At 43.1% G+C, this 26,631-nt stretch overlaps 1 protein-coding gene across 3 annotated transcripts; it reads left to right on the top strand.

Annotated features, from left to right (window-relative positions):
- Positions 1-26,631, top strand: MED26 (mediator complex subunit 26). 3 transcript variants are annotated; one of them, XM_072156550.1, is made up of 3 exons: positions 1-259; positions 22,170-22,244; positions 23,643-26,631. In XM_072156550.1, the coding sequence occupies exons 1-3, from the start codon at positions 188-190 to the stop codon at positions 25,308-25,310; spliced, it is 1,815 nt and encodes a 604-aa protein (XP_072012651.1). In that variant the 5' UTR covers positions 1-187; the 3' UTR covers positions 25,311-26,631. The 3 variants fall into 3 exon arrangements, with proteins under 3 accessions (XP_072012651.1, XP_072012661.1, XP_072012643.1); XM_072156560.1 differs by lacking the exon at positions 1-259 and adding an exon at positions 307-494; XM_072156542.1 differs by lacking the exon at positions 1-259 and adding an exon at positions 3,265-3,311.

The raw sequence follows: 26,631 nt of genomic DNA, 5'->3' as shown, positions 1-26,631 counted from the left end.
TGGCGTCACAAAGCGTGCGGCGGCGGATTTCCCGTCGTGCCTCGGGGCTCCCGGTCGCTCGACTCCAGCTGGAGAGACGCGCCTGGGAGTCTCCGGTGTCCTGCGCTCCCGGTGCCCAGGCCACTGTGTCCCCCCCTCCCCGGGAACATGCCGCGCCGCCCTCCGCAGTGATCCCCGGACAGAGGCAATGACAGCGGCTCCGGTATCCCCGCGGGAGATCAGGGAGAGGCTGATTCAGGCCATCGATAAGCACAGCAATGTGAGTGCCGGGGCTGGGGCACAGTGGGAGGTGAAGCTGCGGGAAAGGGGCTCACCGGAAAGCCGGTCATAGAGCGGCGGGAGCACTGAGGCTGCCGGTGTGTGGGCAGCGTGTGACCCTGTACTTCCCACCAGCCCGTAGAGTCACGTTGCCAGGGGGAAGAGTCCCGGTGTGTGTGGGGCGCTGCCGGGTGGTGAGGAGTGACAGGAAGTGTCAGCCGTGCTCCCGGGGACAGGTGAGGTTCCGGCCCGCACACTTGTTGCCGGTGTTCGCTACTTTGATGAGGCGGCCTGTGGCGTATAGGCTCTGGCCGGCAGGCGCTGACCTCATGGAGCGCCCAGTCGCCTCTCCTCATGTCGACCTCCTGCACTCATTCATTACACCACTGGCTGACAACTTTCAGGAAACACCGAGGCTTAGGCCTGACTCTCCAGCCGTAGGCGGCTTGTCCTTGGAGGAGGAGTCCGGCTGCTAGGAGGCCCTGGAGTGTGCCTAGGGGTGACACATGCTTTCTGTAAACGGGGTCACTGCTGTCATTAGGGGGATCTCTTCTTCATTGTTTCATCAGTTATTGTGATCTATAACCATGTGTGACAGCTACACAGAGAAACGGTGCAAATCTCTCCATTGTACCTCATGTGTATTATCACTCCTGGTTTTTACTCACAGTGACTGAAGCAAAAAACAACCACTGATGATCTAACTGATGTGTAAACTGACCCTGATCTGTGTGTACACAGGCCCAGGTTGTCCATTTGGCTTTGCTGTGGTTATCGGCCAAGGTTGTGCGATCTTTGTTAGTTTCTATTAGCTCATGTTGTGCAATTGGTGAATGTGTGTATGTGCAGGCTCTGGTTGTGTGAACATAGTGAGTTTGTGGTACTCAGGTTTTGTAGTAGTCACTGCAATGATGAACTCTCGTGTGTTTAAGCTTGGGTTATGTGATCATATTAGTCTCTGTATGCGCGCAGGCTTTGGTTGTGTGATCACATTGTGTGTGTGTGTGTGTGTAAAGGCTCGGTGTTGTGTGATCGTATCTTGCACGCATATAGGCTGGGGGTTGTGCGACTGTGTGTTGGGCACCTGTAGGCTCGGAGTTGTGTGATCAATATTCGTTTTTGTCATACTGTCGGCGTTTACACTTAGCTTGTGTAGTTATTGGCTCAGGTTGTGTGATCATTGTGTATACTACAATTATAGTTAAGGGGGTCAGGTTGGTTTAGCATTGTGTGTGTATGTATTATATATATTATATTCAATTTGTGTGGTGCTGCTTTTACTCATTTCCACTATTATTCTTTATCAGTATCTAATCTTGTATTTCCATGCTGGGTACCCAGCATCTGGCATCTTAATGGTAGTGGGCTTTAGATGCCCTCATGTCATAATTCACACATGTGTACTCCACTTACTTTTATCATAATAACCTTGCCCTATACTAACCAGGCTTCATGCACATCATAATAGGCTAGTACATTGGGATCACAGAGCTGGAGAACCTTTTCGATACCTTTTTTTATAGCAGTTTGGGGACGTCTGGGGTCAATGTTGATGATGATCAGCTGCTTCAATCTTGCATGATCTGTTGTGTTTGGATGCTTGTAGATTATACAATCTTGCCTTAAAGAACATCTACCAAGGATTGCAAACCAAGCACACTGACATTCTGGTTTGTGCCCCCTCTGGCAGGATCTGCTCTTCTCTTAGCTTCCTATGCCCTAGTTTTTACATAAAAAGACCTTTAAAGTGAGAGGGAGCACACACCAGAATGTCAGTGTACTTGTTTTATAATCCTTGATATTGGTGGTAGATGTCCTTTAATGAATTATAGGTCTATTTTGTTGCATCTAATGGTATATGTCATTCAGATCTATACAGAATTTGGTGAAATTGGAGGCATAGTAGAGTCCCATAGGTGCATATGTTATATAGTTTGGAGGTTATATGTAACTACAGTGTGCCCTTGCACCCTGGTCAACCTCAACTGGTCGTATGTACTACCAGTTGTAGATTGCTGCAGCTTTATTCCATGTGGTGACTTGTTTGACATTTGTTACATCTGCTTGAAACTTATTATAGGAATCTTTTTGTGTGCGTCTTGATTGGATTTTTTGTTTCTTCCTGCTAAACTCCAGGAGTTGCAATACTTTCTGTGAATTAAAATGTATTGAATTTACTTCATAGTGTAATATTGTAAATAAGTTATTTGGTATTTGAGGGCCTTAGTTGACATGTTACATGGAAAAGTGCTCCCCAAGTTGCTATGTTGTCCTACTAACTCGCTCTGTGTCTGCTGGATTTGCTGGTCCGAACCCAGAACCACTGAACTTGCCATGTCACTCGTGTACAACCAGCCATAAGGTTGCATTCACACATGGATATCCATAAGCTTGGTGCTGAATTACAGTATTAACATAGTGCATTTGATTTGCCTTACTTTTGTCCTTTCTGTGGATTAAATCGGTAGCATAAAATGATCCATTTGCTCAAAGCACGTTTATTTGTTGCATATATTCTCACTGGGTTCCTGTTTGACAGTACATAAACTGAAATATGCATCCAAAAGATATAGTAGACATACCCTTTTATGGGTATTTTCCAAGATTTATTAACACTAATCCACTTAGAAGGTGAGGTGTATCTGGTAAATGACTGATGGAACTTGGTCCCATCTCCATCTTTCTGAATGAACTGACAATGCAGCGTCTACTGGCACTCCATTCATCACAGAGGAGCAAAGAACAGGCATCAGAACCTGAAATCTTTGAAGGAAATCAACCACTGAAAAAACTCAAACGCTGGAATCGCCTAGGGAAAAAAAAGTATAATTAACAGCGCTGGGACGAGATGCACACCGTCGCAACCTTCCATTCCCGTGTTCAGAGAAGCGGGTGACGTCATGTGAGAGGGAGATGGCGAGGACGTGCATAATTATCAGCCTGGAGTGCCAGACATCTTGTCCCTGCACTCCGTGCTGCTAATTATAAATTTGTTTTCTAGGTGATCTTGGCGTGTCAAGACTAGCGCTGGGATCAAGATGAAGAGAATGGAGGTGAGTACTTCTAGGGTTTTTTTTTCCTTTGGTTAATTTCCTTTTCCTTTTGAGTGAGACTGAACCTCAATCACTGAACTCCACATATATTCTTGATCCAAACCCGCTATTGAACAACAGGATTTACGATTGCTTGACAAATTGGACATGTTAGATGTGTTTTTGGATCACATGATTCCAGAGCACTTGTGCAGCTAGTAACATTTCTGCCTGCTGTCATTGCTAGGGGACTGCAGTGTGATAATCCTCCCATCAGTAATCTTCTAAATAAGAGATTACAAGTAGAGTCCCAAGGAGGGCTGTATGCTGATGGTCTTTATTGTAACTGTCACACACTACTTTAGTAGTTGTGGTGTAAAGGAGTTTGACTCTTACAAACGGCCTACATAAAACTTGTAATTGTAATTTAGAAGAACTTTATCCTTAAATGAGACTCGTAGATAAAACCATATAACTGAAGCCTCACAGTTGCCATCTTGAGATTTCATTGTTGTTGGTATGGTTTCAGCTTGGCAAATTCTAGTTTTTAAGGGCCCATTCAGGTAACCTTATGTGGGCCAGGGAAAAAGGTGCATGTGACAGCTTCACTTCCACCCATGGCCTTGGCTAGCCCTACCCAAACTCTCTGCAGCAGAATTTCTGAAGGACTGTTATTCTAATGTCCTGATCTCGCATGAAGTAGTAAATACGGGGCAGTAGACCTGTGGTTGGGCTGCAGTGCACAGCATCTTAAATCGCTATTTGTCGGTAAATTCCCATCAGACAGTCCACTGGAGATTTTGCTACCTTGTCAAAACTGGAACAGTTCTGAGTTTTGGAGACTCAACCACCTCAAGCTATTTTCATCATATTAAAGTGGATTTCCTGTAACATTAATGGCATATGAAAAGGGTTTCAAACCTAACATGCCCGCAGCCATCTTTAAAATGAACCAAGACTGTATATATAGAGAAAAAGAAAAAAAATGTCTCCCATACCCTTATATATTGAGGCAGCTCTAAGGTAGTGAAGGCTTCCTTCGGAGTGCACAAGTGTGACTGACTCAATTGTCCAAGGTAATCCAATGAAGGGGAGGATATGTAGCACATCCAATAAGTATTCAACTGAGTGATGCTTAGGGACAAGCCGAAACGCGTAGGTGGCTTACATACATTCACACCGTATGTCCTATTTAATGTAAGAAGAATAGTCTATTTTATTGTATGTGCTACGTATCCTCCCCTTTATTGGATTACCCCAAGACTGTAACTGAGCTACCCAGTTGCTTAACTTTCTCCCTTTTATGGGGAGCTATGCTACCTCTTGAGTTTATGGCAAATTCTGTGAACATACGGTACATGTTTTTGAGAATTGCTCACATCCTCATTTATTTCAATGGGCTCATACGCACAGCTGAGGATTTCACTGTGCTTCAAAAGATTGAGCAGGTCCTATTCCTGTCCCTCTGCTACTGGGCTGTTGTTTCTTATGGACACCGGCCGATGTCAGACCTGCTGCACGTGGGATCTTGCGTCCCACTAAATTCAAATGTTGGTGTGCATGAGGCCTGGCTAAAACTTAGAAGCAGATGTGAATTCATGTTAATAAACTTTGTATTAGTTGGGTAAGAATGCTTGCACAGGTGTGTCTTGGAACTGCAAGTACTAGATGTGAATGGTGCTCTTCCTCTATACCAGTGATGGTGAACCTTTTAGTGGCCGAGTGCCCAAAAAACAACCCAAAACCCCCCTTATTTATTGCAAGGTGCCAACCAAAAATGAAAGCAGTAACTTATTGCTCCCTGTTATTCAACAACTTTCAATCATACTGGCCTCTTGAGGACACCAACACAGTAGAAAGACTGAAAATTTGCATCATTTTAGCTTCTTTCCAATTTCCCTCTGTACACAGAGAATCCAGCAGGAGGTCCTCCAAAGATAATTCGGTCCTGTCTATTCATTCTCCCTCTTCCTACAGTCCCAAGTAGCGAAGTATCAAAATATGACTGAAAGCAGCATCTTTTAAGTTGCTTGGAGCAGCAGGAAGATTCTTTGAGTCCTGTCTGGTGTGCTGGGACTGTGGCCCGGGTGCCCACAGAAAGGGCTCTGAGTGCCGCCTCTGGCACCCGTGCCATGGGTTCGCCACCACTGCTCTATACGATCCAAGTTCAGAAGCCATACATTAAACCCCATATGGCACCTGTGGCTTGCCCGAACAATTTCAATTTGTTTTCAATCGTTATAGATTAGCTGTAGTGTGAAAACTAGTCTCTCCTTTGCTAGGCTGATGGTTGAGCCCCACTGACCTCATATTAATGAATTAGATTTTCAGAAGTATAAGTGAACTAGAAAATCATTGGCCCTGTTTCATTTTTCTTTTAAAACTGAAGTAGATACTGTAAAAAGAACTGTTGCTGTTTATTTTTTAAGCTTGTGAATCTTTTTTTTTTTCTTTTTTTAACCCCTTATCTAAGACACTAGTTTTCAGCTCAATGACCAGACTCGATTTTTCAAATCTGCCCTGTCTCACAATAATTGGTTAGAACTTCGGAACGCTTTAACATATCCAGGTGATTTTTGAGACCGTTTTCTCGTGACACATTGTACTTCGTGACAAATTCTTCATTTTTCAAGTTTGAAATGTTCTGCTTTCCAGACAAGAAGTAAAACTACCCAAAAAGCTTGATAATTAACATTTATGGAATGTCTGCTTTATGTTGAAATTATATTTTATGCATCCTCTCACTTTTCTAGGATGTTATGAGGTGCAGAACTTTAGGTGCGATTTTTTTTTTCTCATTTTCATGAAAATTGTCAAAACTCACATTTTGATGGACAATTCAGCTTCCAAGTGACTTTGAAAGGCCTAAATAATAGTAAAACCCCATAAATTACAATATGGACCTGCGATTTAGAAACTTTTGGAAAATGCATTCATTTAGGCCAAAACTGACGACGCTTGATGCCCAATTCCTCCCGAGTGTACTGATACCCCATATGTGGTGGTGACTGCTGTATGGGCGCACGGCCGAGCATAGAATGAATGAAGGCGCCATTCACAGCAGATTTGTATTGTCACATTGTACGACCTATAAATTTTTATTTTTTTTGGTAATACAAACATATGAGGGCTTATTTTTTATGGGATGAGATACAATGTATAGATAATTTATTTTGGGAGTCTAAAGCTTATTCTTGAGATTTTATTAACTATTTCAAGGGGGACACAAATAAAATCATCAATTTTTATTTTGGATTTTTAGCATCCCGTAATAACCCCCTCCCCCCCACCTGCTCACCGTAACTTAAAAATTTTTATCTTTAATCTCTGGTTCACTATGATTGCGGTGATACCTCATTTCTAAAGTTTGTTTTTTGTTTTTTTTTTCCCCATCTTTGCTCAATTTTCCTGAGCAATATTGGAGAAAATCGCATCTTACTATTGACAACTTTTCAGGGCCGTAACTTCTGTAATTTTCTGTTAGATCTGGTTGAGGGCTTATTTTTTGTGAAAAGTTGTTTTTTTTTTTTTTTTTTTTCTTCCCAGTCGTATCATATTAGGGAACGTAACTTTTTTGGATCACTTTTTAGAACATTTTTTGTGATGGTGTTTGATGAAAAATTGTATATTATGGGAAGTTTTTTGAGGTTTTTTTTTTTCTTGTGTCGTTCACCGAGCGGGTTCAATATTGATTTAGATTTATTGTACAGATTGATTCGGACGCGGTGATACCAAATATGTACGTGATTTATATACTTTATTTGCATTTTATGTGTAACTGGGGAGATTATGGGACTTTTATTAAATTATATTATAAAATGACTTTTAAATTTTATTTAACTTTTTTACATTTTCTACTTTTGGCTTGAACAAGCGTTCATCCGATCGCTTGTTCAAGCCTTTACACTGCAATACACTATACACTGCACTACAAGTGTAAATAACTGAGCATGCTCAGTTACTTACAGCTGGGTCAGGGGAGAGAAGCCGGTAGCCTAGGGTCACTCGCTGCACTCCGGTGCTGCGGCAGGAGGGATCGGATCCCCGGGGGGGGGCGATCCCGGGTGTTAGTGCCTGGTCTGGCCGACACCGGCACTTGCAGGACCCGATGTCCCTAAATATTATTCTGACACGCCGCCGTAGAAAGCAGTCACGTCAGAAGAAGTACCCTTAATGACCGCCGTAAAAAGCTGATTAAGATATTTTATCGTGTGTGTAAACTTGCATTAGAAAACAAAGTTTTGTGGATACAAAAGAACTATTTTTGGTAGCTGTGGTGCTAGTTTTATATTTAGAAATCTTCATATGTTCCCTGTCTTGGTGAGACCTTGAAAGTATGTGTGTTGCTAAAGGCCAGTTCACATTCAAATGAAATGTATCTGTCATTGTGAACCGAAACCATGTAATAAGGATCATTTAAAGACCTGCACTTATTGACATAGGCTCACAATAACTCATGCACAGAACTGATAATTGTGATATCTGTGGCTTTATCCATTCTGTTCCTTGCTTTTTATTAGTTAGTGGACCCCCACCTGACCGCCACATCTGTTATGTCTGTTCTGAAACAGGCATCATTTCTGAGATTTCTTGGTTCACTTGTATTGCCTGCATAGACAGCAGTTTAGATTTTCTGTTTGGTTCCCTGGAAACCTTTGCCCTGGAATGCAGGACTGGCTGTTGTTGGATCAATTGTTAGGAACACCAAGTTACTATGCTCCTTGTATACCAGACTTGTGCTGAAACATGACTGCTGCTTTTGTGGAGTTTTTTTTTTCCATATGCTGTTTACAAGTGTGAACTGACTTGAGACAGGACAAGATAAGTCGGTAAGTTTTATATAGTCAGTGTGCCTAGAAATCTTCATAAGAAACTTTTCTTATGTTAGTGCTTTTTGGCCTGAATTCATTTGTGTGTGTATATATGTGTATAAATATGTATGTATGTAGGCAGAGATCGCATTAACGCCTCACCACGCGTCATAGACGCGTGATGAGGCGCCATTACCCCCCAAAATAATTGCCATGCGTAAAGATACGCTTGGCAATTATTCCGTGTAGCGCGCAGGCTGAGCGGCCCGGCGCGCACTGCATAGGAGGGGAATGGCAGTAGAGTGATCGCATCGTGCGCGGGACCGCTCAGCAGGATGCAGCGATCTCTGGGATCTGTGAGTTCCGGACCCAGGGGAGACATGTGAGCCGCTGCTACTCGTCCTGCTCCAATTCTCTCTGCCTGCAGCAGCGGCCAGCAGTTATGTGATCCAGGGTGAGTGTGAGCCGCGGTACACTGCACTCTGTGTATGTGAGTGAGTGCTGTGTTGTGCCAGTGCAGGGCCCACTTAAGGCGGGGGAGGTGTGTGACAGGGATATAATAATGATACAGAGAGCGGTTACTCTCTGCATCCTCAGTGTCTGTGTTACAGCCGTGCACTGTACTCCCGTACGGGCCATGGCCGAGCCTCCCACTGTGTGATATACCGAGCACTCAGTGCCTCCAGCCACCAGCGCTGCTCGGATCGGCCTCAGCATTATCAGCGTTCAGACAGAAACAGACAGGAAGCAAAGCCCACTCCTGTTTGATGTATGGTGACCCTGTGACCTAGCTGAGGAGGACAGCATGGTAGGAGTCAAGCCCTGTGTGTGCAATTAACCCTTTCAGTCTTGACTCTGACAGAGTCGGTTGTGTTTTTTTTATGCCCACTTTCTGCCCCCTGCAATGTTACCTGTGTGCCACCTGTTCCACCACTCCCTTTCTCTTGACCTCCTATCTCTTTCCCATGTACAACCACCTAACTATATTTGCCAGGTCACCTTGCCTCCAAATTATGTCCCTGCTGCCATTCTATTAATGCTTCCTTACATTAACCCTGACGGTGCATTCACACAAAGCACATTTATTAAAGTGTTTGCGCCAGTTTTCTGTGTGACTTTGCACTGAAAAGAAGGTGCAAACGGCTTGTACATGTATTTATGAAGTGTCTGCGACAGTATTGTGTCACGGCATCTGTGTCCGCTGTACCACAAAATCCTGCACAAAACAGGGCGTTCTGGTGCAGAGTCGGACCGTGCTCCATATTTTTTACTGCGTCTTGACAGAATTATGTCAAAGGTGCATAAAAAAAGTTGTTGACACTTCCCGAGCAGTGCAGGGGGCGTCAGATTCATGAAGAACGTGCCCCAGTTTTGATGAATCTGCCGCACTTGTGAGGAAACTGCACATAGTACAGGCTTCACTACTTTTGATAAATGTGGCCCACAGTGTTTGGACGTATGGGTAAGAAGAACGCATGTATTTCTAATGTTACCATGTGTTTGGATGCTTTCAAATCGTATTCTTTCATTGTTAGAAATGTATGCAAATGTGAAAGTGTTAACACAGCTGTTTACGTGTCCAGCAATGAATAAAAAGGCTTTCAAAGCAGCCAAACACATGATAACATGTAAAACACATAGTGGGGTTAGGACAGGGGGCAAAAGTGGGGCCATATGACACGTTATCTGCCACAAAATTTGGGAGCTATAGCAAAGGGGCCCACTAAGGTTCTACTCAAACCTAGAGCCGGCCCTGTGCCGTTGTGTGTGCGTGCTGTGTTGTGTGTGCGTGCTGTGTTGTGTGTGCGTGCTGTGTTGTGTGTGCGTGCTGTGTTGTGTGTGTGCGTGCTGTGTTGTGTGTGTGCGTGCTGTGTTGTGTGTGTGCGTGCTGTGTTGTGTGTGTGCGTGCTGTGTTGTGTGTGTGTGTGCGTGCTGTGTTGTGTGTGTGTGCGTGCTGTGTTGGGTGTGTGCGTGCTGTGTTGTGTGTGTGTGCGTGCTGTGTTGGGTGTGTGCGTGCTGTGTTGGGTGTGTGCGTGCTGTGTTGTGTGTGTGCGTGCTGTGTTGTGTGTGTGTGTGTGCGTGCTGTGGTGTGTGTGTGTGTGCGTGCTGTGTTGTGTGTGTGTGTGTGTGCGTGCTGTGTTGTGTGTGTGTGTGTGCGTGCTGTGTTGTGTGTGTGTGCGTGTTGTGTGTGCGTGCTGTGCTGTGTTGTGTGTGTGTGCGTGCTGTGCTGTGTTGTGTGTGTGTGTGCGTGTTGTGTGTGCGTGCTGTGCTGTGTTGTGTGTGCGTGCTGTGCTGTGCTGTGTTGTGTGTGCGTGCTGTGCTGTGTGTGCGTGCGCGCGCGCGCTGTGTTGTGCCAGTGTGTGTGTGTGTGTGCGCGCGCTGTGCTGTGCCAGTGTGTGTGTGCAGTGAGCAGACAGATGATTCTTTTTGTATAAATAGCGTCTATTAACATTATAAACACCTATGAGATGTGTATATGTATTACCAAAATTTTCATACTCCTCATCGGCTAAAAATACTCTTCAAAAATGGTAAGAGGAGTATTATTACCCTTCCGTAAAAATGTTAGTGCGACCTCTGTATGTAGGTATATATGTGTATATATAATATTTATTATTATTTTTGAGGATTCCTACACATGAATTTCTGCACACCAATTCCCAGGAAAATTGCTAGGCATCCATATCTAATAAATGTGGCTTCACTGCTGGTTTAACCCCTTAGTGATTGCCCATACTGATTTCTCCATAGGTCACTAAGGGGCCTAAGGCTAGGCCGGCGAGTTTCTCTGTCAGCTTAACCTAAGGTCTGCACAGGGTGAGCAGTGCCTCTGCTGTCTTATGCTCTAACAGTCCGTAACCCGTAAGATTCTGCGGTCAATGTAGTGACCAAGGGATCTACGTACCTATAGAAGGAAGGGGCAACCATCCCTTACCTCCTGGGATACAATCGCGGGGTGCCGTCTTCTCAGCCGCGCAGCTGTGGGGGGGGGGGGGGGTGATTGCTGGACCGAGCAGATGTCTTTCAGCCTATGCAAATGTATAGTCTGACACTTCTAATTCTAATGTTATTAGAATGTCCCAAAAACCCCTAAGAAAAAAAAAAAACGCCTCTTCCACACTAGCGTTGCGTTTCACGTCAGGGTGAAATGCGTGAAAAACTTACGTTTTTGGCTGCGTTTTTGTTCCATTTTTCCTTGGAGTAATTAGCGTTTTTGCGTTTTTCACGCGCGTGTTGTTAGCGTTTTTGCGTTTTCGGCGCATTTTTCACGCGCGAGTCAATGGGAGAATCGAGCATTTTTCAAAGGGACCATGGTTTGGGATTAAAATGGGTTATTTAATTCAAAAATAATGTCTTCTGATAAGTTGCAAACATCTGCGATCTATTCTTCACTGTTCCCCGTGTATATTATCTCCCGACAAGTTAGCAGATGTGAAGAACAGTGAAGTATAGAATAAAACCAGTGAACACAGTGAAAACAGTGACCACAGGATCATTTAAGAGAAAAACACAGTGAAGAACACAGTGCAGAATAGATTACAGATGTTCGGCACATCTGCTTACTTGTCGGGAGATACGCGCGGAACGTTGCGGCCAAAATAGCATGTGAAGAACAATATATATATGTGTGTGAAGAACAAATTGCAGAAGTTTAAATACATCTGCAATGTGTTCTTCACACATATATATTGTTCTTCACATGCTATTTTGGCCGCAACGTTCCGCGCGTATCTCCCGACAAGTAAGCAGATGTGCCGAACATCTGTAATCTATTTTGCACTGTGTTCTGCACTGTGTTTTTCTCTTAAATGATCCTGTGGTCACTGTTTTCACTGTGTTCACTGGTTTTATTCTATTCTTCACTGTTCTTCATTGTGTTTTTTTAATTAAATGATCGTTCGCGAGCAGGGGAAATACTGTTATTCTGGTCACCTAGCAACCCTTACGTTTAAAACGCATTGCACTCGCATTGCACTTGCAATGATTGCGAGTGCAATGCGTTCTTGATGCATCTCCATAGACTTGAATGGGGCGTGAAAATTGCGCGTGACTCGCAAAAATAGAGCATGCTGCGATTTTGACGCGCGTGCAAACGAACGCAAGCACGCGCGTCAAAAACAACGCTAATGGAGAAAGAGCCATTGAATACAATGGGACAGAGTGCAATGCAAGTTCTGCGCGTCAAATGCACGCGCAGAACTCGCGCGTGAAAAACGCCAGTGTAGAAGGGGCTTAACACACACAAAACAAATAGTGGGAAAAGGGTAAAAAGAGTCAACTTTTTTCCCTTTTGCAACACAAAAAGACACCTAAGCCAACTCTTAAATATGCAAGTTACTGGAGTCAAAATATGGTTTTAGTAATAATGGGGGGGGGGGCGTTAAAATAAAATTTACATTTTGGTAAAATCTATTAACGCCTAATAAAACCTATATAATTTTGTTATCCCTGTGATCATATAGAACCAAAAAATATATTAGAGCCCACAAGAAAATGGAGCAAATGTGGGTTCTTGTAATTATTACCGCATTTTGAATTGTATTTCCACTTCCCAGTACAAGGGGTGGAATGTAAAATACCATCACTAGGAAGTACAATTTGTTACACAGAAAACAAGCCCTCATACAGCTCTGCACACGAAAAAATAAACAAGTTATTGATTTTTGAAAGTGAGCGATAAACAAAGTAAAATGGAAAAAGCCAATCGGTGACAAGGGGTTAAAATGTCCCTCTTTACAACATGATAAAAAAAAAAGTTTACAAATTTTTTGGGATAAAGGTTTGTGGTACTTGAGACATTTGGAAATGCAATCCAAAGGCTGCACTCGTGATCAATTTTGGGTAACGTTGCGTTTCCAACACATTAACTGAACACGAAGGAAAAGCAATCTTACCTCAACATGCGATCACAGGTAGAACCTTTGGATTGTGTTTCAAAACGCAAGCAAAATGCCATGTGTAATTGTGACCCCAGGGGCCCTACAAACACGTCAAGGCACCTGAAAACTATTCTGCCCTACAAAAGCTCAATGCTCCTTCTCTTCCATGGCCTCCCATGTGCCCTGACAGCGGGTTATATCCACATGTGGGGTATCCTCTTACCGGAAAAAACTGCACAATATATTCCTTGAGGCATTTTCTTTTATTCAGTTAATGTGGATTTCGGCCATCCGCCATAAAAAAAAAAAAAAAACAAAATTGGCTAATTCAGGAGGCTTTTTTTGTTTGCTGTTGATTTCTGTAACGGATTGTCCACTATGGGCACACAGTGAGTACTCCTCTTCAACCAAAAATTCTGTTCAAAAGAGCTAGGAGTAGTTTGACCTCTTTATACTACCACCTCTTGTATGGGCACCCGCATAGCAAAAGTAATCTAACGCAATTCATACTTTCTAGACCCTAGTATTTATGTGGTGGTGATTATTTGTAGCTATTAGGGTACATTATCTGTACAATAAAAAATGGTAGAGCATAATGTGGGTTCTGCTGTGGGACCATTCAGGATATGCAGATGAATCTGTCATGTTGTATCAATGTAGTAAAGCAGTAGCTGAATGTTGCTACTTTGTGTAGTGCTATATCTAGTTTGCAAATGTTCACAAAACCAGTTCACATTATTTTCCATTTACATGGTCGTATTGTCCACTGTACCATATTGCTTGTCCTAATTTCTCGAGTATTTCCACTCCAAATGCCCCATAGAAGTCTAGAAGGTGGGTCTTGGTCCGATTTGCATATGGAAACTAGTGCAATTGGTAACCATAACCCGGTCTCTTGCATAGTTTTAATGCAAGACACTGGGTTCTGGTTACAGATTGGAGGCCTACCCGTACCCTTGCACTGCGTTTTTAAACGCAGCGGTACCTATGACTGCACCTTAGTCTTTCCGGACTATACAGAAGTAAGGTATAATGGAAAGACTTGCAACTGTTCAGTGTGTTCATTCACAAATAATTTTAGCTCAAAATAACTGATGTCCGTAACTGGAGATCTAAGGCCTCATTTGGAATCTCCTTTAGAAATGCAAATAAAGTGCAGCATGCAGGGGTTTCTCCTAATCGCATCTGTTTCTTGACCTAAACTATTGCAATTGAGAAACAGTGTAACAAAAACAATACAAAAAAAAACATATTGTCCCTTCCCACTTGCAGGAGTTTAGGTCTAACAACATATCTCCTCCCTGCTGAGGGTGAATTGTACTTCTAAAAGCGTGTGAATGTGGCTTGACAGTGATGTGAACTGGGTGCCTGGTAACTTGGCATCTGAGAATGTGGCAAATTATGGCAGGTTGGTCTTCTGTTCCTGGGGATGACTGCAGTTTTTCTCACTGATAACATGTTGTGTTCCTGTAACATTACCAGCTTTTTTTTTTTTTTTTTTTTTCTTCTTCTTCTCCAAACCCCATATCCAGATCCCTACCTGCCCAAGTTCAAGCAACAAGCAACCACCTTGTATGTGGTTGTACCACGTTTTGTGATGTGGGACTCCCTATACAGGCAGTCCCCTACTTAAGAACACTTGCATACGACCCCTAGTTACAAACGGACCTTTGGATATTGGTAATTTATTGTACTTTAGTCCTAGGCTACAATGATCACCTGTAACAGTTATCACGGGTGTCTGTAATGAAGCTTTGTTAATTCTGGTTCTAATGACAACCCAACTTTTTTGAAATCCAATTGTCACAGTGACCAAAAAAGTTCTGTCTGGGATTACAATGATAAAATATACAGTTCTGACTTGCATACAAATTCAACTTAAGAACAAACCTACAGACCCTATCTTGTATGTAACCCGGGGGCTGCCTGTAGTGTCAGCGGTGCAGCAGGCCTGGCACGCCCGTCCTCCTGGCTGAGCTGGACTGCCCTGTGTGCTTATCACTTATAACCTGATCGCTGTCCTGACAAGCGCTCCTAGGAATAGCATTCAGCTCACTATTTATAGAGGACTGTCCCAGGGCATGATGGGATGGCAGCCCTGAACTGTAAACAGACTAAGGTGCATGGCCCCAATCACATTAACCCTGTCCTGAGCTCATGCACAATAGTTTCTATAAAGTTCGCTTGTCAGACCAATGCAGGCTGGGTCATTTTAATAGTGTGTATATACTGATCAAAAAAATAAAGGGAATACTCATTTTATTGATTCAGATCTAGGATGTGTTATCTAAGTTGAATGTGCTTAAAACAAAAAAAAATCATGAATGGCAACCAAATTTATTAACCAATGGAGGCCTGGATTTGGAGTCGCACACAAAATTAAAGTGGAAAAACACACTACATGCTTATCCAACTGTGATGTAATGTCCATAAAACAGGGCCAAAATGAGGCTCAGGACATGGTCTTTCATCACCACATGGGCCCTTGGCCACTATATGCTGTAATCCTGATTTTTGTCCCAGACATGCAGATGGGAGACATCCAGTGGTGGCTGAACAAGGACTTGTATAGAATAATGGATTTTTGGGTGGGGAATTTCCTCAGAACACTTCAATTTTTTCAAGACTCTCATTCCTTGTCTTCTACAGAAATACACAGGTACCACAAATAAAAAGTTTTCCCTTGTCATGGAAGGCTAAACACTCAGTTATGTCTACCCTCTGAACCCTGGAATTTTTATGTAAAAGCAGTGATTTGGGGGGGGAAGTAGTTACGTTTTGGGGGGAATTTTGGGACCTTATCCATTCCTTGACAGGCTCTATTGTTGAGCTTAATGGTAAAGTTCCACAACTACTGAAAGTTACACAAGTTTATTAGGGTTATCTTGCTAGTGGCAAAAATGGCCAATGCACTGCAGTGGGCAGTGGAAATCCCTCACCATCCCATTTGCCTTTGACATTCAAATTAATGGGGATCTTGAAAAATGACCATTTGAGTCATTTACTGGCAGGTTCGATAGACAAATTTTGATAAAATTTGGAGTACCTGGCAATCTCGGGTAACAACACATGTATGAGATAACTGACCCTTACTTTTGATGTGGGATCTAAGGAATGCTGAAGGGCATGTCATGGAGATTCTGTCAGTATATCCCCCCCCCCCCTCCCTTCCTACCAAATGTCCTGAATTCCATTTGGTGTTTTAAAGTTAAAAGTTTCAATGTTATTTTCTAAGTTTTTAGTTGAAGCATGAGTTTCATGTCTGAGAAGAGGTTTCTCAACTTGATATTATGTGCAATTATGGAGGACTTAAGTCCTCAAGCTGTCATTATAAACCTTATTCACTCGATGATAGCTCTTCTCTTATAATGCGTATCTTGTATTAATGGTAACATTTGTGATACACCTCATCCTGTTTGAAGGGTCCTGTTTTATTCTGTAATATATTGTACTGTATTCAATAAACCTGAGCTGAAAACAAAATGATACCTGGTATTGTGTGTGGCCTCCATGTGCCTGCATCGCCTCCCTACAACACTTTGGCATGCTCCTGTTGAGCGATGTCCTCCCAGAGCTGGACTAAAGCATCCGCCAAATCCTGGCAGTCCTGTGGTGCAACGTGACATTGGTGGATGGAGCGAGACATGATGTCCCAAATGTGCTCAGTTGGATTCCTGTCTGGGGATTCACCGGGCCAGTCCATAACTTTAATGCCTTCATCTTGCAGGAACTGCTGACACACTCCAACTATATGAGGTCTAGCATTGTCCTGCATTAGAAGGAACACGGGGCCAACTGCACCAGCATATGATCTTACAAAGGGTCTGAGGTACTCATCCTTGTACCTAATGGCAGTCTACCTCTGGTGAGCACATGAAGGGCATTTCTCCAAAGAAATGCCACCAAACCATTACTTACCCACTGCCAAATCCGTCATGCTGAAGGATGTTGCAGGCAGCCGATTGCTCTCGATGACGCATCCAGACTCTTTCATGTCTGTCACATGTGCTCAGTGTGAGCCTGCTCTCCTCTGTGAAGAGCACAGGGCGTCAGTGGCTAATTTGCCAATCCTAGAGTTCCCCAGCAAATGCCAAGCGTCCTGCACGGTGTTGAGCTGTGAGCACAACCAACATCTGTGGATGTCGGACCCTCATACCGTCCTCATGGAATTGGTTTCTTATAGTTTGTGCGGACACGTGCACATTGGTGGCTGCTGGAGGTCATTTTGCAGGGCTCTTCCTGGTAGAGCCTCAGGACACCGCGCTGACAAACACTGCAAACCTTCTTGCCACAGGTCGCATTGACGTGCCATCCTGGATGAGCTATACTACCTAAACCACTTGTGTCGGTTGTAGAGTCTGTCTCGTGCCACCACGAGTGTGAAAGCACCAGCAACGTATAAAAAATTTACCAAACACCAGCCAGAAAGCGTAGGTACTGAGAAGTGGTCGGTGGTCCCCACCTGCAAAACCACTCCTTTTTATTGATTTACCGTGTCCTCGCGCTGTCCATCGCAGGGAACATGACATCGGTCATTCAGCACACACTAGGATGTCAGCAAGTGGCTGACATCACGATCCCTTCAATGGACCACGCGGGGACACGGAGCTAATCCCTACAGGAATTATATTGCGAGCAGGGGCTGGGCAGGCTGTATACTACAGGGAGCTGTGACTAATGCATTTGCCACCCTTGGGTTATACTTGGGTTGGCTTATACTCGAGTATACACGGTATGTTCTTTTTGTGTGTGTATATTATTCCTTTAAATGTCTGTTCTATTCCTGAATTATGTATTTAGGCCACCCGAGACACCAGCAGTGTGAAGGATACCGGGTTGGGACCCGTCATGATAGGGGACGTGAATAATTAAATTTATAAATTATAATCCCACAGAGCCAGGTGGTGTTCAGGTGACGTAAACATACAGAATGTAACTTAATATTTCTACGATGGATACTACCAATCATTCCTGAGGAGGTCTCCAGCAGGAGAAGGAACACGTGGGGAGTCCTCCACGTCCTCCATAACCGCTGAGCCGCCCTGGTGGGCTACTGTACAGACGCTGACCTGTGTACCCTCTATCCATACAACTGACCTGTAATGTATGAGAGCCCTTTTTGTACCTTAGTGATGTGCCTTTAGAGCTTTGGCTGGATACTCTTCACATAACTACATATGTAGTTAGCTGTTCAGCTATGATCTCTTGTTGAAGGTGTATTGTTGGTGAACCTTACATGGTTGCGCCAACTATTTGATTACCATATGTACTCTGTACATTTTTAAATGCTTTTAACCTGTCCACCACAACCTTGTCGGAGTGAATTTTGTGTTTAAATAAAGATTTATTGTACATTTGTTAATTGTTGTCCTATGGCACATTCCTTGCTTCTTTAGAATATTTGAATTTACATATTGAGTGCCGACATATGTTTTACCTTTGTTGGTTGTGCAGGGTCCATTTGTATAATAGACACTACAGGCAGTAATAAGTGTTTTAGAAACCTAAAAGAACACCAGACACGTGAGTTATAGGCGGCTACCATCAGCATATCTTGATAGTATATGTAAGGAAAGGAAGGAAGCTAAAACTAGTCATCTGTCCTCTATTAAGGCATTCGCACTGCTGTATGAAGAATGTATATATGGCCGGCGTATATGCGTGCACCATAGACAGCAATGAGCGCACAGCGCCATACGTTCCGAAGCCGGTAGAAAGATGGGACATGTTCTATCTGTCTGCGAAACACGGGGCCGTGCCCCATGTTTCTCTATGGAGAGGGGCGGGGGTGAGTGGTGCTCAAACACCCTCCTCTCCCTGGCGCTAAATTGTGTCCACTGTGCAACTGTACGGCGGGCACACGTTCGTGTGATTTTAGCTAATGTCAGATGTTAAATGCCTCTTTGAGCCTACACCTCCTAGGACTCTTAACACCATCAGATTTTGAAGTCTTCCCAGTGCACACAAACCATCAATTATAAATGGTCCCCCTCTTTTTCAAGATGCTGTTTCAAAAGTATTTATTCTCCCCTATCCACAGGATAGTGGGTAACCATCCAATCTATGGAGGTCTGACTGCCTGAACCCCTACCAATCACAGGAACAAAGGGTCTCTAGTTAAAGGATCTATCATTGATTTCATGCTTTATGAACCAGACGTACCTTGAGAATGATGTTGCAACACTGATGCAGGCACATATCTTGTTTAATCCTTGAGCTGAGTGGTTTTGCTGGAAAAAAAAAAAAAAAATAACATTCAGGACCTTGGGAAAGCTGGATTCAGGCTTGCATTCAGCCTGCCACATTACACGAAGCTACCTGAACTGTCCAGACAGGACTAGTCAACCTGAGCTGGATATCTCATACACAGCAGTTGGATGCTCATGCAGTGACTGAATACTTCTGCCTGTCAGGCACAACATAGTGATAACATTATTCTCTGGAGAAGTGCCAAGCCCCAGCACAGAAGTGATAGAGCTTCATTATTTTAATTTTATAATTGTTTTTTCAACAAAACCACTCAACTCAGTGCATCATTCTCAAGGTATGTTTGCTTCATAATGATTTAAATCAAATGGTACATTTCCTTTAAGAAGTAGGAAGGATGAGCTCTGATATCCCGTTTATATTCTGTCTGATGACATTAAGTGGGCACCTGATCTGGTGACTCTGGCTACAGTTATCAAGTTTTGTTGTCTTGGGGATTCCCACTTCTACAGTATATGATCCTAATGCCAACCACAACATAAATACCTATACAAGTATATAGGACTAAGTTACTATCGACCATAAACTGACTCCAGTATTGTAAAACAATCATTCCAATCTTTATTTATATCAAAAAGACTAAAACCTACAATAATATCCACAAAGACAAAGTGTGGTGGTGGCTTTAGCAAATGCATGCACTTAAATCCACTGTAAATATCCAGGTAGACAAAACCAAAAATTGCATACAAGATGTAAATAGTAACTTTACCCATCCAGGCTTGCATGGTAAAAAATATTGAGAGAAGTAATTGACCACCACCACAGCACCCAAGTTTTGTCTTAATTTCCCATACTTCTGTCCCAAGTGTTTGGCTATGGCTCTCAAGGGGACCTCTTGAGAAAGACCAGTAGGTTGAAATGCGGGTTGGGGGCTGGACGCCAGGTAATGTCTGACTATATCGTACCCTTTCAAATATATCTATATATTTGTTGGATGTACATATACACTCACCGGCCACTTTATTAGGTACACCATGCTAATAACGGGTTGGACCCCCTTTTGCCTTCAGAACTGCCTCAATTCTTCGTGGCATAGATTCAACAAGGTGCTGGAAGCATTCCTCAGAGATTTTGGTCCATATTGACATGATGGCATCACACAATTGCCGCAGATTTGTCGGCTGCACATCCATGATGCGAATCTCCCATTCCACCACATCCCAAAGATGCTCTATTGGATTGAGATCTGGTGACTGTGGAGGCCATTTGAGTACAGTGACCTCATTGTCATGTTCAAGAAACCAGTCTGAGATGATTCCAGCTTTATGACATGGCGCATTATCCTGCTGAAAGTAGCCATCAGATGTTGGGTACATTGTGGTCATAAAGGGATGGACATGGTCAGCAACAATACTCAGGTAGGCTGTGGCGTTGCAACGATGCTCAATTGGTACCAAGGGGCCCAAAGAGTGCCAAGAAAATATTCCCCACACCATGACACCACCACCACCAGCCTGAACCGTTGATACAAGGCAGGATGGATCCATGCTTTCATGTTGTTGACGCCAAATTCTGACCCTACCATCCGAATGTCGCAGCAGAAATCGAGACTCATCCGACCAGGCAACGTTTTTCCAATCTTCTACTGTCCAATTTCGATGAGCTTGTGCAAATTGTAGACTCAGTTTCCTGTTCTTAGCTGAAAGGAGTGGCACCCGGTATGGTCTTCTGCTGCTGTAGCCATCTGCCTCAAAGTTCGACATACTATGCGTTCAGAGATGCTCTTCTGCCTACCTTGGTTGTAACGGGTGGCGATTTGAGTCACTGTTGCCTTTCTATTAGCTCGAAACCAGTCTGCCCATTCTCCTCTGACCTCTGGCATCAACAAGGCATTTCCGCCCACAGAACTGCCACTCACTGAATGTTTTTTCTTTTTCGGACCATTCTCTGTAAACCCTAGAGATGGTTGTGCGTGAAAATCCCAGTAGATCAGCAGTTTCTGAAATACTCAGACCAGCCCTTCTGGCACCAACAACCATGCCACGTTCAAAGGCATCAAATCACCTTTCTACCCCATACTGATGCTCGGTTTGAACTGCAGGAGATTGTCTTGACCATGTCTACATGCCTTAATGCACTGAGTTGCCGCCATGTAATTGGCTGATTAGAAATTAAGTGTTAACGAGCAGTTGGACAGGTGTACCTAATAAAGTGGCCGGTGAGTGTAATTGCTTTAAACTAAATTTTGTGATTTCAGTGGAGTATGCACATTATTAGTCGTTTACTACTGGACACACTATTTGGTGCATTCCTATAGATGAACTTATTCTAATTATTTTCTTTACCCACTTGCTTTGCCATATCCCCCGTGACCATCCTGAGTGCTCCCTATTCTGTAGTGTGATTTCATCTCCACATGATCTTTTTCAATAGATTATAGTTGTTGAAAAAAGTAGGAAAGAGAAGTTGGAAACTAAGCAGACAAGGAAGCACCTTTCTGTGATGCTTTAACAATGTTTCTTGCAATCCTATTATGTTGTGCATAACTTGTTTAAAAGAAAAAAAAAAAAGAAAGCCTTGCTCAAAAATGCGTTTTGAATACTTTTTGGTCCAGTTCCTAGGGTTGGAGTGACTAAAATACAGACTGTTGGCATTTTAATAATGCATTTATGTGAAAGTCTCCAGTGTGCTACTAGTGACTTTTGTACCTTATGTCCATAGCAAGCCTCCTATTGATTTGTGTCCACGTTACACCCAATGTGAGTGCAAGTCGTCCAACTTGAAGTCTTTTCAAAGGGCTCTGACTGAAAAGAGGAGCAGCTTTAAGGGGTCTTTCAGGGGCTGGTTTCACTGCAATCTGCACAACCCTTTACTTTCTTGCCGTGTGTACTTTTTATACATTATACACCAAAAAAATAAGATGAAACTGACAATGGTTTTTATTTGTTTATGGACTGATTTGTGTCTTTCTCTTACAGATTCTTAACATGGTGGCTGTGTTAGAAGTGATCTCCAGTTTGGAGAAATATCCCATTACCAAAGAGGCACTGGAGGTAGGTTCTGTATTTTTAAAATTCCACACATTGATATATTTACTAGTGACTTGCAGTCGCATACAGCTTCCATTGATGTCTGTGCAGGCAAAGTCCATGACTTGCCTAAAATCACAGCTAATGGTGACTAATGTTGCCATATAGCCCTGGCCTTAATGCTGGGCAAACAACTAAGTATCTATTAAAAGTTAAAGGACACCTGTAATCAGGTCTTTGCCACTAGTCCTGTCACTACTACCTGTTGGAGCAGATCACAAGGATCCCATCCCAGCCTTTATCTAGTCAATTCATACATTAATCATTGTAAAATCTTTTCTTTATTATGTAAATGAGGCTGGTCAGAGGCAGTGATGTCATTCCTGTTCCTCCTCCCCCTGCTAATGTCTGTGTGTAATGTATAGTAAAGCATTGCCAGTGTGTGTGCTGCATCCTCCTAATACAGAGACACAGACATCAGCTACACAAGTGCCTGACATGTTCTGCTATAACATGGCTGCATCCTGGAGCAGCCTCTCTCCTACATATACACACACACAGGCAGCAGGGAGTGTGGCCACCAGCAAGCACATGTAGCAGCCATCACAGCATTACACAGGCTGTCAGTCAAGCACTGGGGGTGGGGCTGTACCACCCACTCATGAATAAGCTGGACAGCTTGAATATGCTAATGACTCATTGGACATTTCACAGGTCATTTGCATACAACTTTAGGACCTCATTGCTTAGGTTTACAGGCATGTAGAGGGACAATGAAGGGATAGAGGCAATGCTTTCTAAAGGCAGTTTATGAAAATCTATTTAGTTTAGAGGGGTTATTTTGCATGACGGGTTCTGTTTAACTAATGCAGGCCCACTATTTGTCCCCAAATAGCTGATCCTTTGTACAGGATATAGGCTGCTGCAGTAGTTGCCTGTAGAACTAGTACCTAAAGTCCCTCAAATTAAATGGATATTCTCATCTGGGCATTGACATTTCATTAAATTCACCTGCTATATACATTTCTACAATTTAACAAAATGTATTTAAGATAATTTCCTATAAATATAGTCATGTTCCTATAAATATATACATCCTTGTCTTTTGATATGGCCACCACTGAGTTTGACTGAGTTTGTTTTTACATTTCTTCAATTGGATGTCATTTATGTATCAATTGTAGATGAATTAAATTCCTAAATGTAAATGCTCAGATGGGAATACCCCTTCAATTTCTCCCCTACAGTCACTGTAGGATGCGTCTTTTTTGTTGTAATGTGATACATGCTCAAGACTTTGTGTGATTTGCCACCTGGCATACACCCTGGGACTTCCATGTCTGATCGTAACATAGGTTTGTTTGTTAATATTGTTCGATAGACGTGGAAGGAGATTCTAATATGTTTTTGCTTATTACACAGGAAACAAGATTAGGAAAATTAATCAACGATGTCCGGAAAAAGACCAGCAATGAGGAGCTTGCCAAACGTGCAAAGAAACTCCTGCGTAGCTGGCAAAAGCTCATAGAGCCTGTACAACAGAATGAGCCGTCTGCTAGGGGCACTCCAAATCCGCCAGGTTCTGCCAATGGAGGTAGTACCCACAACTGTAAGGGAGACACAACCCCAGCTGTACTGTTGAGTGGAAAACCTATACAGGATCTCAAAGTCCGGAATGACATCCAGAAGGCACATTCGCCAAAGGCTGAAAAGTTGGCTAATAGAAAGCGAAAGGGGGATGTTAGAGATGGCAACCAGGGGCCTGTTAACAAAGTGGCTAAACCTAGTCATGAGCTGTTTCCAAACTCCTCACCTCTACCTACAAATGGAATTGGTGGTAGTCCCCCTGAAAACCTGATTAGTCCACTTGATGGTAGCTCACAGACTAATCGGCTGGAGACTGAGCATGATAAGCATGGCAAAATCCCTGTAAATGCTGTTCGGCCTCACACCAACTCCCCTGGACTTGTAAAACACCCAAGCACTTCCTCATTGTTGAAAGCGGCCGTCCTGCAGCAGCATAGTGTAGCATTAGAAGATGCTCATTCTCTTCAACCACGTAGCCCCCGCTGTTCCTCATTCAGCCCTCGTGGCACTAGAGCAGAGCTAGTGGCACGGCAGCACACCACATATGCACCAAAGGGTTCTGCGCCCAGCCCCTCCCAAAGGCTGCCTGGTGTGGACACTGCACATACACCTTCTTATCAATCCCCTGGGCATCCTGCTACACCTCCTGCCATAGTAAAAAGACTTGAGTCTCCCAGAAGAGAAATGGCAATCTCTTCACCTCACAGGTTGGTTGAGCAGCCACTCCCTGCTGACTGGCCCCACCAGCAGTCTCCAAGGATAACACAACAGCACACACCGCGGAGCAGTCAGCCGTATGTAGATCCTCAAACACCACGCAGTGGCTTTTCACCAGAGCCCTCCAGAGTGGACAGCGATGATGCTACATCTGGCTCGGACAGTCGAAAGAAAAAGAAATCCCGTAATCGAGGCGAACAAGAAGGGTATTCTACAGACGGAACTAGCAAACAAACAAGAGTTAAAAAGGATCGTAAATTAAAATTTGATTTCATAACTGGGCAAATAAAACCCTTAACACTTAAAGATCCAGCTCATAATGATAGTTCGGCCCCCTCAGAACAGCACAGGACTGAGACGGACAAACAGGACCCCAAATTTGGTCTACCAAGTCCTTTTGAGCAGACAAACTGGAAGGAATTGTCTCGAAATGAGATAATCCAGTCCTATCTCAATCGGCAGAGCAGCTTGTTGTCTTCCTCTGGTGTACAGACACAGAGTGCACATTATTATATGTCTGAATATTTAAAACAGGAGGAATGCACTAAGCGAGAAGCTAGAAAAACACATGTTTTAGTGCCACTTGCCCTTCCTAGTGACCTGCCTGGAAAAAACAGGGACGTGACTAGTGCTGACGTGGAAAGACTACATGACCAACATTGGCCTGGTGTCAATGGCTGTCACGATACACAGGGCAATTGGTATGATTGGACGCAGTGCATCTCCTTGGATCCACATGGTGATGATGGTAGATTAAACATCTTGCCTTATGTCTGCCTAGACTGAGCACCTGTCCCAAATCTGCTTTCTCATATCTGCGGTTTTCACTGCAAACCATGGGTCGCTTGGCGGCCACTGCTCAATGTGGAAGATTTCAATGAGAGAGGATCTCCCTGTTTCAAGGGAAGTGGAGGGTGGGGTTGTAGAGTACCTGGAAGAGGAGAAGCTTTGTGTCCACTACATCCTGGGAATTGCCTTCCCCTGCCAGAGCTCCCCCTACATCTGCTACACCCGTTCTTTTGTGCTAAATGCTGCTACCAGTTTACTAAAGGATTACAGAAGGGGGTCGAGAAATGCAATGTAAGGGTGTGCAAGGGGTTACGTTTTGGAGTTTTGAAACTCCTATAGCTCCTAAAGTCGGCTGTAATAAAGCAAACAAAAAAAATATGTGAAAAATTCAAGTGTTAAGTTCAAATCTACCCTTTCAAATGCAAAAAAAAAAGTGAATCTTCTGGTACCTGATAAAGGGCTGGAATAAAAAAAATATATATATATATGAGACAGGTACCTAAAACTTATGTGAAAGAGGATTTAATTAAGTTGAGAGTAAGTTACCATAACAGAGTATGCATTTATTTATTTGAATTTTTTTTTCTTTAGATTTTATTTCCACTTAAAACAATTTGACAAGAGCGTTCCAAGTACAGGCGCAAATTGAAGTGTTCAGTTCCAAGCATCACAAATGGTCCCTGTATAATGGGTAGGGGAAGAGTCTTAAAACCATTCATCCCCACACAAGTTTTTACTTTTTTTTTTCCCTTTTTTAGAGAAGATTTGTGTTCTCCTCCCTTTAGCCTCTGTATTTGTGATGAAGCGATCCCTAAGCTGCTGCTAATCACTGTGTTTAGAAGCCCAATACTGAATCAAATTTGGTATTGACTCTTGTTTTAAAAGCACATTTTATCATATTTTCTTTTCAGCGTTTTCAGGTCCCATCCCCTGTTACGTCAGTTCTTTATATAACCCTCACCTCCAAAACCACAAGGTGACCGATGGTGCTAACAGCTTCTAAATTGTCCAGACACAACACACAGATGGCTGGTTTGTATGCTGGGAAAACAACAAAAACAAACTTAAAACTACTTGCTATCATTCCTTTAGATGTAATCTGCCTTATGGGATCTCCATCATAAAAATTGATTTTTTTTTTTTTTTGCAAAAAAATAAAACCTAAAAAGAAAAAACAAAGCCTTAGTTGAATGTACAGTAAGACTTCTGTATTTCTGATATGCAGAAGAGGGCAACTTTGCTAACTTTGGTCCTATCGGTGGACAAATTGTGATATAAATGTGGAAACCATAATAAAAAAAAAAATACAAATTGTGCA

The sequence above is a fragment of the Engystomops pustulosus genome, chromosome 1, assembly GCF_040894005.1.
Source record: "Engystomops pustulosus chromosome 1, aEngPut4.maternal, whole genome shotgun sequence".
Classification (NCBI taxonomy): domain Eukaryota; kingdom Metazoa; phylum Chordata; class Amphibia; order Anura; family Leptodactylidae; genus Engystomops; species Engystomops pustulosus.
Note: the sequence above shows the minus strand (reverse complement) of the source record. Positions and strands in the feature narration are given on the sequence as shown.